The sequence below is a fragment of the Mastigoproctus giganteus genome, chromosome 7, assembly GCF_048544385.1.
Source record: "Mastigoproctus giganteus isolate SK-2022 chromosome 7, ASM4854438v1, whole genome shotgun sequence".
In the NCBI taxonomy this organism is placed as follows: Eukaryota; Metazoa; Arthropoda; class Arachnida; order Uropygi; family Thelyphonidae; genus Mastigoproctus; species Mastigoproctus giganteus.
This window is the reverse complement of record NC_143581.1, coordinates 161771686-161789504: the sequence shown is the minus strand read 5'-3', so window position 1 is coordinate 161789504 and position 17819 is coordinate 161771686. Positions and strand designations below refer to the sequence as shown.

Genomic DNA, 17819 nt, shown 5'->3' with positions numbered 1-17819 from the left:
CCAGATCAGCTAGTATATAATCTTGCTACCTCTACTCTGCCAGATAGTGACTGGAGGAGTCCGAGTAGCGTGTATGCCGGGGGCATTGTGGAGGCCATGTTATGTCGTGGATCTGGGTGTATTCTTACAATGTGTATGCCATATCCAAAAATTTCATTACTTCATACAGCATATTTCCCCCCTCTTTTTCTTACTATTGAATACATCATGAATTGTCAAACTAATAGAGTAAGCTTATCTGCGAAAAGATCTAAACCTTCCAAACAATTCCTAGTTCATTTCACAAATATATATGGTCTCAGTTCTAATCTCAGTGATGTCCATTTCAACTTGCAGTCTGCCAAACCCCATGTACTTTTTCTTACAGAATCTCAGTTATCAGTTAATTCAACTACCGTTCATTTCAGTTGCCCAAAGTATTCACTGTATGATTCCTTTTGCCTCAAAGGTGGTACTTGTGCATATATCCGTTCTGATATTCCCTGTCAGAGAATTGGTAATTTGGAATCTCCTCTGGCTTAAAATCTCTCTACCTCACTGTGTCAAATTCATCTGTTGTCATTATCTTTCTCCCAACTCCACTAATGACTTGGAGCTCTTTGACTTTCTCTAGTCCCACTTTCCTAACAGTGAGGTAATTTTCCTTGGTGATTTTAATGTTCTCAACTCCAGCAGGCTTGCATTTTCTAGTCAAACCAACCCAGCTTGTCGAGATGCTGAGGTTTTTGTAATTTCTAATGACCTTGAACAGATTGTTCATTTACCTACAAGAATACTGGACAATCCTAACCATACAGTCAACACGCTTGATTTTTTTTCTCACAAACAACCCTTCTAAGTACACTGTTGAAGTGAATGGTCCTTGAAGTACCTCAGACCACAACTTGGTGATTGTCTCTTCTCCAGTGGAGCCTTTATCTCATGAGTATTCCCAACCTTATATTGTTTGGCATTACAAGAAGCCGACCGGGCTAGCCGGGTAGGTAAAGTGCCTGCCTGGCAACTCAAAGGTCGCGGGTTCGAATCCTGCTTCAGGCTTTGATCAAAGTACTGCAAAAACCTTGGGAGGTACATTATGGCCACAGAAGCCGATGCGCCAACAACTACCAAAAAAAAAAAAAAAAAACATTACAAGAATGCAAATGGCATGACCTGCGAGATTTCTTTTCCTTGGTCACACTACTGTTTCAAAACTTCTGATGTCAATGTTTGCTCAGATCATGTCAGTGAAATTATTCTTGTAGGAATGGAATCCTTTATCCCACACTCCACTTTAAAATCTCGTCCTTTATCTAAACCTTGGTTTTCCAATAAATGTGCTGAGGCTGTTCAAGAGAAAAAAGTTGCATATCGTAACTGGCTTGTTTCCAATTATTCAGTTTCATTTTCTGCTTACACCAAAGCTCGCAACAATTGTAAATAGTCATTAATCAGTCAAAACTAGATTTTGAACGACTAAGAGTAGAAAACTTGCTTCTTGTCCTAATGGTAGTTGAGCATTCTGGTCCCTTGCCAAAGCTATTGGCCCCAACTTTTGCCCACCTCTGTCAGAACCAGATGGTTCTGTTGTCACTTCAGCCAAGGATAAAGCCGCCGACCTACTAGGTTCCCATTTCTCTTCCAATGGGAATTTCGATGGTAAGAAACTCCAGGTGCTGATAGTATCTCTCCGCCTTTTTTCAATTTCTTATTCCAAAGGAATAAGAAATTGAAAAAAGGAATAAGAAATTTCTTTATTTCCTTCTGATTGGAAATTTGCCCATATCCAGCCAGTTCCTAAGAAGGGTGACAAATCCCTCCCATCCAATTATCGTCCCATTGCAATTACTTCTACTCTTTCTAAAGTAAGGGAGAAATCAATTAACCTCCAACTCTTAAACTACCTAGAAACCTTCCGTCTGCTCAACGATCGCCAGTATGGATTCCGTCAGTGTCGACGTTAAACAGTTGGAAAACAAGGTTTTCCAACTGTTTTTTGTAATTGGTTATCCAGTTATCTCTGATTACTCACTGAGGGTGATGGTAGATGGCTCTCTGTCTTTTAACTTCTCCACTAATGCTGGTGACCCCCAAGGTTCAGTTCTTTCCCCCACTCTTTTCCTTTTGATTATTAATGACCTTCTTCCATTGACTGGAAATCCTAGCCATAGTTTTGCCGATGATAGCACATTGCATTTCACTTTCCAATTTGAGAAACCTTGCCCTGCTTAATCTGCTTCAACTTCTCAAATATCTGCTACCAATTCCTTAAATGCCGATCTCCAGGTAATTCTCCAGTGGGGCAACTTAGTTGATTTCAATCCTTTTAAAACTCAGTCTTGTCTTATATCTCACAAAAAGGATTCTTCTTCTATGCTTATCTTTGGTGACACTCCAATTTCTAGGCAAAATGATATATCTCTTTTGGGGATTACCCTGACTTCTAATCTCTCTTGGCACAAGCACATTACAAATATTGCTTCCTCAGCATCTAAAAAACTTGGTTTTATTTTTTGCTCTTGGCGTTACTTTTCTTCCAAACATCTGTTCACTCTGTACAAATCGCAAATCCGCCCTACCATGGAATATTGTTCCGACATCTGGGGTGGTGCCCTCAAAACCTCCCTCAGGCTTCTAGATTCCATTCAGAAGAGGGCAGTTAGGTTAATTAATGATTTATCTCAAACAGAGTCTCTCCACTTGCTGTCTCATAGATGTACTGTTTCTGCTGCATGCCTTTTCTACAGATACTTCCATGAGTGCTGTTCTTCTGAATTGGCTTCTATAATTCCTGCTCTCTCTTTCAAAACAGTCCGAACACGTGCCGCCATCATCCATTTACTGTCCAACTTCAAACTCACAGAACCAACTTTTCATCTTCCTCATTTATTTATTCGACTGCCGTTTTCTGGAACAACCTTCCTTCATACATATTTCCCGAAAATTACAGTCTACAGAATTTCAAGTCTAATGTCAACAGATATCTTCTTTCGTCTTCTCAACCTCCAACCGAAGTTGGTACTAAGTACTATAGGTTCTAATACCTCTAGTGTTTGAGATTTTCATAATTAAAAAAAAAAAAAAAAAATTAGAATCACCTTTTATAGAATCAAAATTCAATTTTCAAACGTGAGCCCCATAACTGGCACTTTCTCTATATATAAATAGTAGCTACAGGTAAAAGATGTCTAGAATTCTTACACAGATGACTAAGCAGCATGACATGGTGCCTGCATAAATACAGGCACCAATTCATGCTTGCATAAATATATTGGATTCCAGCATCCCTTGGAGCCACAACAGTGAACGTTTCCAGCATTTTCTGATATCTCTGATTTGCAGTGAAACAGGTGACTAGCCCTAGCCCAGGCTTATTGTCTTCACTGAAGTTCGTCCCAATGAGAAAAGAAAAGAGGAATTGCAGTACCACAGAGGTATTGCAGGTACCCATGTCTCAGTGTGACAGTTATGGGTATTCTTACATCCTTTTAATGTTTGCCTTATCTCTCCAGGGGATGTTTCACTGCATGCATGGCAGGAATGTGTGGGTAAAAGCAGTGGTGAGCTCTGAATGTTTTAACAATAGGCTCGCAGTTTTTCTGACTTTCTACCAAGTAAATTAGATTGGTCACGGAAGTGATGTCATCCGCTGCTTCCACTAGAGGCGCTTCCCACGTTCACACTACTAGTCGTGTGATTAGAGTGCGTGATGCATTTTTTGTGACCGGTATGATATCTCGAGTCAGGGGCAAATTTAGGGGGGTGGTCAGATGCTGCTTATTACACCCTTAACCATGCCTATAAGTGAATGTGTAAAACGTTCCTGGGTCTATCTAAAAAAAAAACAAAAAAAAACTTAATGTGGTCATCATGCCTCGCCTTATGAGGATAACTGGATATGACAGTGTCTGGAGTTCTAACTTTTTAGAATTTTTGAATAGTATTAAGTCGCAATCATGCTTCCTGAAGTTACAACTGCAGTTACTACTGCAATAATACAAATATTTGCCAACAATTTTTTTTCATTTTCGTTACATTCCATTGTTAGGTGCCCCTAACAGCTGTGTATGTTGCTTCAACTTCAAGATCGGTACATCAATCGGTGCTATTTTACACAGATATTTAGATACGTTGCATTCGAATACATCTCTTACTTTAGTTATCAAAAATCCATTGTATCTTGTCTTCCAGAAATTATGAAAATCTATGAATGATCAAAAAAAATATTTACAATAAAAATAAAAAAGTTCTTTTATTTCGTAATCAATATATACAAATCAAATTACCTAAAAGAAACGTGAAGCATGTTTTGCATAAACCATCTACTGCACGTGCTCGGCACACATGAACTTTTTTATTAATCTTTTTTTAACAACTAGGGAAATATAATGGATACATTTTTTTTCATGATAAAATTTTAATACTGCAAATAAAAAATAACATGAAATATTTCCCATATCACAAATAACATTAAAACTATCACAAAGCATTCCACAATAAAAACAAATATTACATAAAAAACAAACTTTCTAGAAAAAGTAAACAAAAAAATGATTACATGAAAAAAATTATTTCACAAATATTCAATAAAAATTTATTCTAAAAATTGCCATATAGAATTTGTCTTTATTAATATTTGTTGTCGATCTTCTGCTTTGTTGAATAGCTGAGCAATGATTATAGAGGAACGATTTGACGTAACGATCTGGATCAAATTGAAGCAATGGTTTTCCATTTAGATGTATAGTCATCATAATCTGCAACGTGTTTAATTGTCACAATATTATTCATTACGCTGAAAGCTCACTCAGCTTCAGCACTGCTAATCGCAATGGTTTCAAAGATATTTCTGGCTTTCTTAATTGAAAAGGAAATTTCAATTAAGATAATTTTAGAGATAAACTGTCTTCGACGAAATCTCTAAAATCATTAATTTTTATTTCATATTTTATCAGAAAACTTGAATTTCTTATTCGGTTTTCACTGTCTTATAACTGAGACGAAAGTTCTTTCACATTCCATGGATAGCATATGTTTAAATTTTCTTTCAATGGTATTGTTATTTTCTTTATTTAATTTAAAATCACCCTGTTGCATTAATAACTTATCCTTTAAGGATAAAACAATGCATTTAATAACTTGTCACACGGTAATTTTTTTACTTTCGATTTTGGTTCTTTCAATTTCAACATGCTCTCAGAATTTCCTTCAGAATTTTTCAAATTAGCAATAGCATTGATAGTTTGAATAATTAATTTATATGCTTTTACTATTGTGATTCTGTAAAGCTTCTGAAAGGTTAGAGAGCTCCTGCAGGATGTTGATAATTAGTGCTAAATGGTTAAGAAACTCCAAATTTAAGTCAATTTAATAATCCTGGATTATTTAACTTCTGATTCAAAATGTTTGCACAAAGCGGGATAATTCCACCAACCCACAATTGCTGTCCACAAGCTGCTCATCGTGGCCCGAATACACGACCGATCTTTATAGTTCCCACATCAAGTTCTTTAGCAATCATCCTTAATTCGTGCTACTTTTTTGGAGATTGGGGATAGTTTTTTTTTTAAATTATTACCTGTATGCCATTATATTTTAGAACATTTTCTAAACAGTGAAAGGCCCGACAAAGTTTCAAAATCTGCCAGCATTTCATCTTCATAAAGTTTATATAATATTTTAGTTGCATTAATTCCCCCCCCCCCACATTGCTACTCTAACTAGTTCTTTGAGTACAGTGCAGAATGTCGGAATCACACGGATATTCAGCTATTGTGACCATGTAAACATAGACAGTAGAAATTTACTGGAAGGCAAGGATCATTCACTTCTCCAAAAAAAACATATGCCCGTTTGTCGGAGTAAAGGGGATTATAGCCTCTGACCAGAGGCTATAATCCATGTTGAGAATCTTCTTAATCCTGACTGGTTATGGAAAGCATATTGACTAGCGTGACTTCTCGGTATATGGCTACATAGGTTTTACGGACACCACTAACATCGTGAAATGGTACTCTTTCACCCTTAATTCACACTTTCTAATTACCTAAATTGCCTAAAGGCCAGAGGTGAGAACAATGCATAAACATTTGTCTCTCCTAATCCGTTTGTTACATGGAAATTTTCTTCGTTCAGTGGAAACGATTTAAATTTGATTACCAAGGGGAATGAAAAAAAAATTTGCCATAAAGAAGTTCGTTAAACAGAGATCCAACTAATTAAATCAAAAATGAAGCAATTTTAAAATACATAACCGATCGATTGCGCCATTAAAATGCTGGGAATGGGGCCCTGCTCGCTCCACCGTAGTTTTGGCTATGGATACTCAATAATTGCATTCAGTATATCATTTGTAAAATAAATGATCGTCTCAACAATGGGCTCGCAAATTTTCAAAAAAAAAATAACAATGGGCTCTCGCGAGCCCACTATAGCTCAGCTCACCACTGGATAAAAGTCTGTTCTCTACATCACCTGCTTTAAGCCCCTGAAATATGTGAATTTTGTGTGGATAATATTAAAGCACCTTCCTTACATACTGCAAACGCAGACCTTCCTTTAGCATTAGTTGAGACGTATGATGCAAGAAAACAAGCTCATAGAGCATCAGCCAAAAAAAAAACTTTCCCATCACACCCATCTGGTCACTCCAAATGTTTGTCTAGTTCTGCCTTGAATTTATTTAAGCTATCAACTTCCATCTGTTGTTGTGAGAGGCATAAATTCTGCAACTGACAGAATTTATGCCTCTCCTGGTAAGAGAACCCCTTTGTTCCTCTCACTGATCTTGCATCTCCTCATTCTTTCTGAAATGCAGTACTCGAGGTGTGGCCTGATCATTGCCTTATATAATGGTATAATCACCTCCTTGTCTCTGCTAGCAAAATTCCTATATATCATTGACAAAACTCCATGCTCTGGCAGCCCATCTGCAGTGCTCAGAGAACTTCATATCTGACTGCACAATTACCCCCAGGTCTTTTTCATTCTCTACCTCCCTGAGTGTAGTACCACACAGTTTGTACGTTTCCCTCGGGTTACTGCTACCCATATGCATTACTTTGCATTTTTCCATATTAAACTTCAGATGCCACTTCTCAGCCTATCTACCTAAATTTTCTAGATCCTTTTGCAGTAGCATTCTGTCTTTACTATCATTAACAACCCCGCCAACCTTTATCATCTGCAAACTTAGACATTAAACCTGATATACCTTCATCAATATCAGTAACAAATACACAAAACAATGGGCCCAGCACTGAACCATCAGCCAAAAAAAAAACTTTCCCATCACACCCATCTGGTCACTCCAAATGTTTGTCTAGTTCTGCCTTGAATTTATTTAAGCTATCAACTTCCATCTGTTGTTGTGAGAGGCATAAATTCTGCAACTGACAGAATTTATGCCTCTCCTGGGGATTCTGCCAATAACATTAGGCCACATAGAGCAGTTTATTACCACTCTCTGCCATCTTCCACTCAACCATCTCTTCCCTTTATCCATTGCAGTAACTTGCCCTTAAATTCATACTGCTCCAATTTGTATAGTAGTCTTCCATGTGCAACAGTATCAAAAGCTTTCATGAAATCCAAGTATATGATATCAAAATGATTTTTACCATCCAGCTCCTTTGTGACCACATCTCTGCATTTTTGCTGAGATATGGTCACAAAGGAATCTCATAGTATCCGATCAAATTGGTCAGACAAGACTTCCCCTTAACAAACCCGTGCTGTGTCTGAACTATTACTGCAGTCTTTATAGGTGATTCTGCATCACTCCAATGACTCCATTATTTTCCCAGAACAGAAGCTAACCTACCAGGTCTAAAATTATTTGCTTTTCCCTTTGAATCCCCTTTGTTAATTGGGGATACATTTGCACATCTCCAATCCATGGGGACCTACCCTGAATATAAGGATGCTCTCATAATTATGGCTAAGGGATTGCTTACTTTCCTCACTGCCTCCTTCAATATAACTGGTTAGATTCCATCTGCCCCAGTTGCCTTTTTTATGTTTAACTTCAACAATTTCTCCTCCACTTTGCTCTCCATTATTACAAAATTATTTAGTTCCCAGTAATCAACAGTTGAACCACAAACATCAAGTGGACCAATCTGATTCATCCCCTTCCTTCTAGAGTTTACAGCCAGGTGGGCAGGAGCAGCAGTGCGTAGCACATGCCTCTTGATTAGACCGGGGTTCGAGCCCGTGACCACCAAATACGGAGGATGCGGAAAGGTAAGGGAATGACCACCGCATATCCCCGGAGCAATATGGCCTTAGTTGCTTATGCTCCTAAAAACCAAATAACAACATCTAGAGTTTACATAAGTAAAGAAGTATTTGTTGTTTTTCTTTGCATCCTTTGCCAAGGATTTCTCATAATCATCCTTCGCTTGCCTTAACCTCCTTTGTGACTTGATTATAGACTAGCTTATATCTGCCATAGGCTTTTGTGTCACCTGCTAATTTATATGCATCCCATGCATTTTTCTTCTCTGCCACAAGCCTCATTAGTTCATTTGACATCCATTTATTCCTAATCTTGAACAGTATTTCTTTGTTAGTATCAAAAGCCTAGCAGCTTCCATGATTCCCTGAATGCCTCCCATTTAGAATTCACTGTTTTTAACATCAATGATCCCACTGTATACAATTCAAACACTGCCTGAGACCACTGTAGTCACCTTTATGAAAACAAAAACCCTTCCCTTTACCCTTGATGGTAGTTACATCTTTAGGTAAATCCCACACATCAGTAGACTGTGATCACTGTCACCTAGTGGTTCCTTTATCTGCAAATTCCTAATGCATGCGTCACACTGTTGATAATCAGATCAAGATTATTGCCTCTTTTGATTGCCTTCGAACATGCTGCTGTAGAGAACAATCCTCAAATAAATCCACAAAAGTCTTGCTAGTGTGCGAATGACCAATCCACAAGTTCCAGTCAATATCTGGAAAGTTAAAATTCTCCGTTACAAGACATTCTAATTTACTGGCCCACTATTTCTCTGCACAATTGTTCATTGTACTCTTCAGAGTGATTAGGCCTAGAACACACTCCTACTCTCATTTTCCCTTTCCCAGTGTTTATGTCATGCCAAAGTGACTCAACATTGCACTGTCCACCCATGTCAACTGAATGCACTTCGTTAGATTTTGTGTTTCTTTACTAACAGCATAACCCCTCCTCCCTTCCTACCCTGTTTATCCTTTCTGTACACATTGTATTCCCCAAATTCTAATTCTGCACTGCTTATATCTGTGTGACACCATGTCTCTGATATCCCAACAGTATCTGCCTTTGATGCCTTGATCAGCACTTCAAATTCATCAAATTTATTTACTCTACTTTATTTTTGTTTACATGCAAGTATACATGCACCTGTTCTTACTCTTAGTTACCCTAACACAACCCATGTATTTATTTGTTCCACGATGACCCCAGCAGCTCCTGAAGTCCCCAGCAACTTGCTCTCTAGGCTGCTTCTATAGAAGCAGTGCAAGAATCGCTTTCACCTCTGCCTGCGGGTACTGTTAATCTTTTAGTCTGTGAATCCCCCAAGCTAGCAGATTTCCAGCCCACCTAACACTGCCTTGATAGCATCAGCTAATATTCTTGCACCCTTTCTATTTAAGTGTATCTCATCCCTGTAGAAGCAGTCTCTTCTGTTGGCAAGCACAGACCATGCTGAAAAAATTCTACCCCATGAGCCTTGCACAATCTCTCCAGGGCCAAATTTATTGAAAAGGCTCTCATCATATCTCCCTCCTATCACACCTCTGGGCAGAATTGCAAACACTTTCTAATTCAACCGTAGCTTGTGACTTTTTTTTTCAACATTGACCTGTATTTGTTAAGCAAATCTGCAGATCTCTTACTCTTAAGGTCACTAGTGCCAACATATACAACAATATCACCTACAACATCAACTTTTGCTCCTGGCAGGCATACCCTAGTCCTGTTCCACCTATTCCTGCCCAACTGATCTGCAACAGAGTCAGTGTCAATCCTGCCTTGTGATTGTTGCTGTGCTAATTGCTTCTTGGCAATTGTAATCTCCTCCATGAATACTTCCATCTTCATCTGTGCACTGTGTTGAAGCTGCCCTTGTCTTCAGATTTCTTTACCATCCATTGGACTGCATTTGGTATTAACAGATTTCCTGATGTTGGTTTTTCCGAAGCATTGCTTTCTGCCATTCTTTCCATTTAAATTTTTTTTTTTTTTTTTTTTTTTTTATGAGAACCCCAAACACGAGAGGTATTAGAACCTATAGTACCTAGTACCGTGCTTGGGTTTGAGGTTAAGAAGACGAAAGAAGATATTTGTTGACATTGGACTTGAACTTTTGTAGATTGTAATTTTCAGGAAATACGTATGAAGGAAGATTGTTCCCGAAAACGGCAGTTGAATGAATAAATGAGGAAGATGAAAAGTTGGTTCTGTGGGTTTGAAGTTGGACAGTAAATGGATGTTGGCTGGTGGCAGCACGTGTTCGGACTGTTTTGAAAGAGAGAGCAGGAATTATAGAAGCCAATTCAGAAGAACAGTGCCCATGGAAGTATCTGTAGAAGAGGCATGCAGCAGAAACAGTGCGTCTATGAGAAAGCGAGTGGAGAGACTTGTTAGAGATGAATCATTAATTAACCTAACTGTCCTCTTCTGAATGGAATCAAGAAGCCGGAGAGAGGTTTTGGGGGCACCACCCCAGATATGGGAACAATATTCCATGGCAGGGCGAATTTGCGATTTATACAGAGTGAGAAGCTGTTTGGAAGAAAAGTAACGCCGAGAGCGAAAGAGAAAACCAAGTTTTTTAGATGCAGAGGAAGCAATATTTGTAATGTGCTTGTGCCAAGAGAGATTAGAAGTCAGGGTAATCCCCAAAAGAGATATATCATTTTGCCTAGAAATCGGAGTGTCACTAAAGATAAGCATAGGAGTAGAAGAATCCTTTTTGCGAGATATAAGACAAGACTGAGTTTTAGAAGGGTTGAAATCAACTAAGTTGTCTTTGCCCCACTGGAGAATTACCTGAAGATCGGAATTTAAGGAATTGGTAGCAGATTTTCGAGAACTTGAAGCTGATTGAGCAGGACAAGGTTTCTCAAAATGGAAAGTTGAATGCAATGTGCTATCATCGGCAAAACTATGGATAGGATTTCCAGTCGATGGAAGAAGGTCATTGATATACAATAGGAAAAGAGTGAGGGAAAGAACTGAACCTTGGGGGACACCGGCATTAGTGGAGAAGTTAGAAGACAGAGAGCCATCTACCATCACCCTCAGTGAGCGATCAGAGAGAAAACTGGATAACCAATTACTAAAAACAGTTGGCAAACCATAAGATGGTTTGGTTTGGTTTGGTTTGGTTTGAATTTTATTGGTGCATTAGCATCTAAGGCTATAATGCGCCAAGACCAGGTAATATATAAAAATTTATCCTTTCAGTGGCCTAAGTAGTTAGGCCACCATGTCCAGATATATAATAAAAGCTTATCAATAAAAGAAATAACAATAACGTATACATTTTAAATACGAGTAAACACCTTAATTGATTTGAAAAAGCTAAAAACAGCAGACACATTGTCATTGTCGGATAAAATCTGACTGAGTGTATACGGCTCAGTCAGATGATTAAAAGCGGTAAAACGGGTGCTGCTAAAATCTGGACAGTCAATTAAAAGGTGTCTCATCGTTAAAATTGTGCCACAGGACACACACATAGGAGGGTCATCAGCCCTCACCATAAGATGGAAGCTTGTTTAGAAGACCTTTATGCCAAACACGATCAAAAGCCTTTGAGATGTCAAGAGCAACTACTTGTGTTTCACCGAACCTTTCCATTGAATTAGTCCATAAATGGGTAACATAAGCCAGAATATCTCCAGTGGATCGACACTGACGGAATCCATACTGGTGATCGTTGATCAGACGGAAGGTTTCTAGGTAGTTTAAGAGTTGGCGGTTAATTGATTTCTCCATTACTTTAGAAAGAGTAGAAGTAATAGCAATGGGACGATAATTGGATGGGAGGGATTTGTCACCCTTTTTAGGAACTGGCTGGATATGAGCAAATTTCCAAGCAGAAGGAAAAACACCTTTGGAATAAGAAAGTGAAAAAAGGCGGCAAAGAATAGGAGTTAGTTCAGGAGCACAGGTTTTGAGAACAAGAGGAGAAATACCCTCAGGACCTGGAGCTTTCTTAGCATCAAGATTCATCAAAATCCTTCTGATATCCTTTTGACGGAAGACCACAGGAGGCATTGAATGGAGCATATTGGGAATGGTGGGAGGTGTTTTACCAAGGTCATTAATACATGAGCTGGAAGAAAAATGGGATGCTAGCAGATCAGCTTTATCCTTGGCTGAAGTGGCAACAGAACCATCTGGTTTGGACAGAGGTGGGAGCAAAGATGGGCAAAAGTTGCGGCCAATAGCTTTCGCAAGAGACCAGAATGCTCGGCTACCATTAGGGCAAGAAGCAAGTTTTCTACTCTTAGCCTGTTCAAACTCTAGTTTGGACTGGTTAATAACTGCTTTGCAACTGTTGCGAGCTTTGGTGTAGGCAGAAAATAAAACTGAAGAATTAGAAACAAGCCAATTACGATATGCAACATTCTTCTCTTGGACAGCCTTAGCACATTTATTGGAAAACCAAGGTTTAGATAAAGAACGAGATTTTAAAGTGGAGTGTGGGATAAAGGATTCTATTCCTGCAAGAATAATTTCACTGACACGATCTGAGCAAACGTTGACATCAGAAGTTTTGAAACAGTAATCCGACCAAGGAAAAGAAGAAAAGAAGTCTCGCAGGTCATCCCATTTTGCATTCTTGTAATGCCAAACAACACGTGGTTGGGAATAGCCATGAGATAAAGGTTCCATTGGAGAAGAGACAATCACCAAGTTGTGATCTGAAGTGCCTAAAGGACCTCTCACTTCGACCGTGTACTTAGAAGGGTTGTTTGTGAGAAAAAGATCAAGCGTATTGGCTGTATGATTAGGATTGTCCGGTATTCTTGTAGGTAAATGGACAATCTGTGCTAGGTCATTAGTAATTGCAAAAGCCTCAGCATCTCGACCTGCTGGGTCGGTGTGACTAGAAAACGGAAGCCAGCTGGAGTTGGGAACATTAAAATCACCAAGGAAAATTACTTCACTGTTAGGAAAGTTGGACTGGAGAAAGTCAAGTTGCAAAGAGAGGAAGTCAAAGAGCTCCAAGTGATTAGTGGAGTTGGGAGAACGGTAGAGACAACAGATGAATTTGACACAATGAGGTAGAGAGATTTTAAGCCAGAGAAGATCAAAGAGAGGAGATTCCAAATTGCCAACTCTCTGACAGGGAATATCAGAACGGACATATGCACAAGTACCACCTTTGAGGCGAAAGGAATCATACAGCAAATAATTTGGGCATCTGAGATGAGCAGTAGATGAATCAACCGATATCTGAGATTCTGTCAGAAAAAGTACATGGGGTTTGGCAGACTGCAAGTGGAAATGGACATCGTTGAGATTAGAATTGAGACCACGTATATTTGTGAAATGAATTAGGAAGTCCTTGGGAGGTTTAGATCTTTTCGCAGATAAGCTTGCTCTATTAGTTTGACAATTCATGGTGTATTCAATAGTAAGAAAAAGTAGGTGGGACATGCTGTATGAAGTAATGAAATTTTTGGATGTGGCGTACATGTGATAAGAATATACCCAGATCCTTGACATAACGTGGCCTCGACAATGCTCCCCGCATACACACTACTCGGACTCCCTCCAGTCACTATCTGGCAGAGTAGAGGCAGCAAGATTATACACTAGCTGATCCGGAAGCTTCCTAGAGAGTTACCAATAGGTACAGTCTGGTGTACTAACTAGCGGCTGGCCTGCGAACACCGTTTTAGAGCTGTACCCTCGAAATGTAAGGAATATTGGATCTCGCCACGACATTCATCATAACCTCAAAAGTCATCAATCATACTGCATGATGGAAGAGATAGGGAAAGGTTGACCGGAACTTAGCTCTAGAGACTAAACATGGGTTCCACCATTTCAAGCCTCCAATAAGCAAAGTGGTGGTATTTCACCGGTTGATGAGAGTCATCTACCACCTAGTACTGCCTGGTAACATAGAGGGGCGGCGTTCCTCCATGTGGTGTGGGCGCTACACCTCGACCCCTGCTTACGTTGGTTCACACCTGGGTGGTCACCCACCATGTACTTGCGCATGGAGGTTATACCCAGGATTACTAACAGTCCCACCATCGTGAAGGTGCAAGCAGAGGATTTGGCTGTCACAGACCGTCCGGACTTCGCCGAAATTGGGTCCACTTGACTTGAGTGTCACCCGAATATCAGTTCCATCAGCATTTTAGACTCCCAGATAGCAAGTACAGCTTGTCTGGCATATCTGAGAGAATGTCTGTGACAACCTCAAGGACCAAGTGTTTATTGTCTAATGGCCCCAGGAGTTCCCTCATATCCATGTTCTGTACTCTTTGTGTAGCACAGAACTCTGAAGTCCAGAGACTTTCAAAAGTGCAATATGTACGTTAGTGTTTTGTAGTGTTATGTTGTTCCTCTGACCTTTTGGCCATCGGGCCCCTAGTTGGACCCCCTATTGCCCACACTTTGCCCTGAGGAGGCAGGTCAGGCATAGAGGGATCACATTAGTACTCTGGCAGGCCCTGCCACCTACTTTTCAAAGATTTCAGTGGCAAAGGCCTAAAAAAATAAATTTTAATAAAGCTTCACTTGGAGGGTTTCTCATAGTCATGTTGCTTACTACTGTTGTGAACTTCTCCCATATTTTTTAAACTCGTATCCACATTACATGTTGGTACATGTGTTATCAGTGCCATTTCTTTCCCTTGTGGGGATATGAGAACAGTTTTTTTTTTTTTTTTTTTTTTTATAAACTATAGATAGACTGAATTTCACTTACTGACTATTAGATGGTGTTGCTGCTAGCTCTGAATAGGGATACTTCATTATACAGATTTAATTTTTAAATAAATGCATGGGCAATATGCATGTTCTTGAGGCACCACCAAATCCATAAATTTTGGTGGTGGGGTGGGATACAAATTATGTTTGAGCCAATGAGGTATTAATTGTATCTTCTTAATTTTTTAAAAGTATGTTTATTTTAGTTATTTTTGCAGCTCCAGAAATGGCTGGTGGTGAACACGTAGATGAATCACAGTTTAAAGGGCTTTCCAAGTACTTTAATTCTTATACCATGAGGGGACGTGCTAACGTAAGTAGCTTTATCCATGATTTTATAATTCTATTTTGAATCCTTCCCCCTTTTAAATATCCCTATCAGTTTTGCATTCATTTTAATTACAAGTTTGGCTTTCTTAAGATGTATTAACCTGACTGAAGTACTTTGAAGTTGGTGAAATAAATACACTGAATAGCCACTTGATTTGATAAATCTACTTAAATGTGGGTCGGTTGTACCTTCAGCCCTCAAAATAGCCAAATTCATCTTGGCATGACTCGAGGTTATCAAAAGTGTGCCACAGAAATGCTAGGCTATATTAGCTTAGTTGCTTTCCACAGTTTCAAATTGGATAGTTGTGGATCTCTACTCATTCCACAGGTGCTCAGCTGAATTGAGATCTGATGACTAGGGAAGTCATCATAGTATGCTGAACTCACTCATGTTCCTAGACCCCATACAGTTTTGGCCTTGTGGCATGGTATCCGGGTTTTAAGAAACCATTTGCAGATGGATGCACCTTGTCAGAAATAATTTCCAGCTAACCTGTGGCAACCAAATGTTGCTGCACTGGTATCAATGGGCTCAATCACACTCTGCATTATACTGCTATCATCAGCATTCATTGTCAATGCCTGATAACCTGTTTTTGCCATATTCTGGTCATCCCATCAGTATGAAACCGGTGTTCATCAGACCAGCCAATGAATATTCCTCTATTGTTCAGGGTTGATGTTGCCGATCCCCATCATAACCATACCTTGTTTTTTGCTGAGAGGAGTGGAGCCTGGTTCAGTCATCGGCTGTGATACTCTGTCTATGACAGGTTGTGCCTTCTGAAATTCTTCTTTGGTTACCACTGTTGTACTGGATTGTTTGACTGGTTACAGCCTTTCTGTTACCCTGAACAGATCTTGTCATTCTCTGTTGGTCTCTTGCATCAACACGCTATTTCTGACCACAAAATCACTATTAGTTGGATGTTAGTTGGTTATTGGATATATACATAAGAATTGCAGTACATACATAAAAATTGCAGCAGTAGGGTTGCAGTTTCTGAGATACTTATAATAGTGCATTTAGTGTTGACTATCATGCCACTTTCAAACTCGCTTAAGTCTTGTTCATTCTCACACCAAATTGCCTATATATAGCTTCCCTATGTGTCTGCCTACATGCTTTATATCACATAATTTTGTTGACATAATTAAACTGTCATCAAATAAATTAAAACCGATAGACTATAAAGCATTTAGGGCTGAAGCCTCAAGCTATGGAAAAGTCTAGACTATGTATAAGTATAGTGCGAAAGCATCAATAATACATAGCCAAATCTGAATTAACAGAATGTTAGCAAAACGACATCGTTTTAAGTTATATCTCATATTGTGAATACCTTCACAAGTTGCCATGATGTTGCACTACTTCGAATAAGTAACGCTTCACCTGAGGAGAAGACTAATGTTACTTATTCTCAGATGGATATCACCACCTATGGTGATATCCATATGAGAATCCATGATATCCATGTTTCAAAGGTGTTTTGAAGTGACGTCGAAGACAACTTACATTAAGAGAATTTTGGAAAAATCACTTCAATATCTTCCATTGGTAGAGGTTAATTGATAAGACATGGGGGAAGTGCCTTCCAGGACAATGAACTTGCCTGGAGGAAATTGTGGCCAGAGTGTGTATATCAGAAAGAGACTGAAGGTTTTGGGTCAGAGCCTGTTGTTAATGAAATTGTCTCTGGGCAGGTCCATGGGATTGGAGGTTGATAGTGAGGATATAGAGGAATTGGTGGAGGACCATAGAAGGGAGCTCACCACAGAAGAACTGTTGTACCTTCACAAAGAACAGGAAGCTGAAGCACTGGAGGAAATTTCATCAGAGGAGGAAGGGTCAAGTAAAGGCAGCATCCCTACTGCTGACATTAAGGAAATGCTGTCCAATTGGGCCAAAATGCAGAGTATGGTTGAGAAGTGGCATCCGAACATTGGCGTAGTTAATCAAAATATAAATTTGTTCAATGATAATGTGATTGGCTACTTTCGGAAAATTTTAAAAAACAGACAGAAACAGACAACATTGGACAAGTTCTTTGCTAAATCGAGTGCTAGTGAATTATCGGGAAAGGGACAAAAAATACATCGATCACCAGAATTGGAGTTACAGTACCTGATGTTTTAATGGAAGGTGACTACCCTTCTAAACAATACATAATTCCTTTCCTCCTCCTCTTCAGCTTCTGCCATCTTTGCTCCTCAGTAAAGGTAAAGTTCTGGTTAAATTTTTATTTATTTATGTATCAGATTCAGGGTTGGGAATGGATTATTCCAATTTTAGTTAATTCCTATGGAAAAAATTGATTCTGTATTCATCCATCCCTCAAGAATGGATTAATGACGAACAGTTGCAAAGTTGAACTTCAGGAGAACAAAAAAAAAAAAAAAAAAAACCACCACCTGCTGTTAACAATTGAATATAAACATCAATTTAGGTTTGTTTATGTGAAGTATAAAGAGATGGCAATACCATAATCAAGCCAGTAAAGCAAGAAAACAAATTTCATAATCAAAAATGCTGATGTTTGCAGTGCTGCAA

General features: G+C 39.0%; 1 protein-coding gene across 2 annotated transcripts in view; it reads left to right on the top strand.

The window, feature by feature from the left end:
* Window positions 1–17819, top strand: part of LOC150083295 (ATP synthase F(0) complex subunit k, mitochondrial-like) — a 42235-nt gene that overhangs the window by 11308 nt on the left and 13108 nt on the right. For both annotated transcript variants that reach the window (XM_090377159.1, XM_090377160.1), the window contains exon 2: window positions 15154–15248. In XM_090377159.1, the coding sequence (XP_090233285.1) occupies window positions 15162–15248 (87 nt within the window). In that variant the 5' untranslated portion in view covers window positions 15154–15161. The remainder of the gene's footprint in view (window positions 1–15153; window positions 15249–17819) is intronic.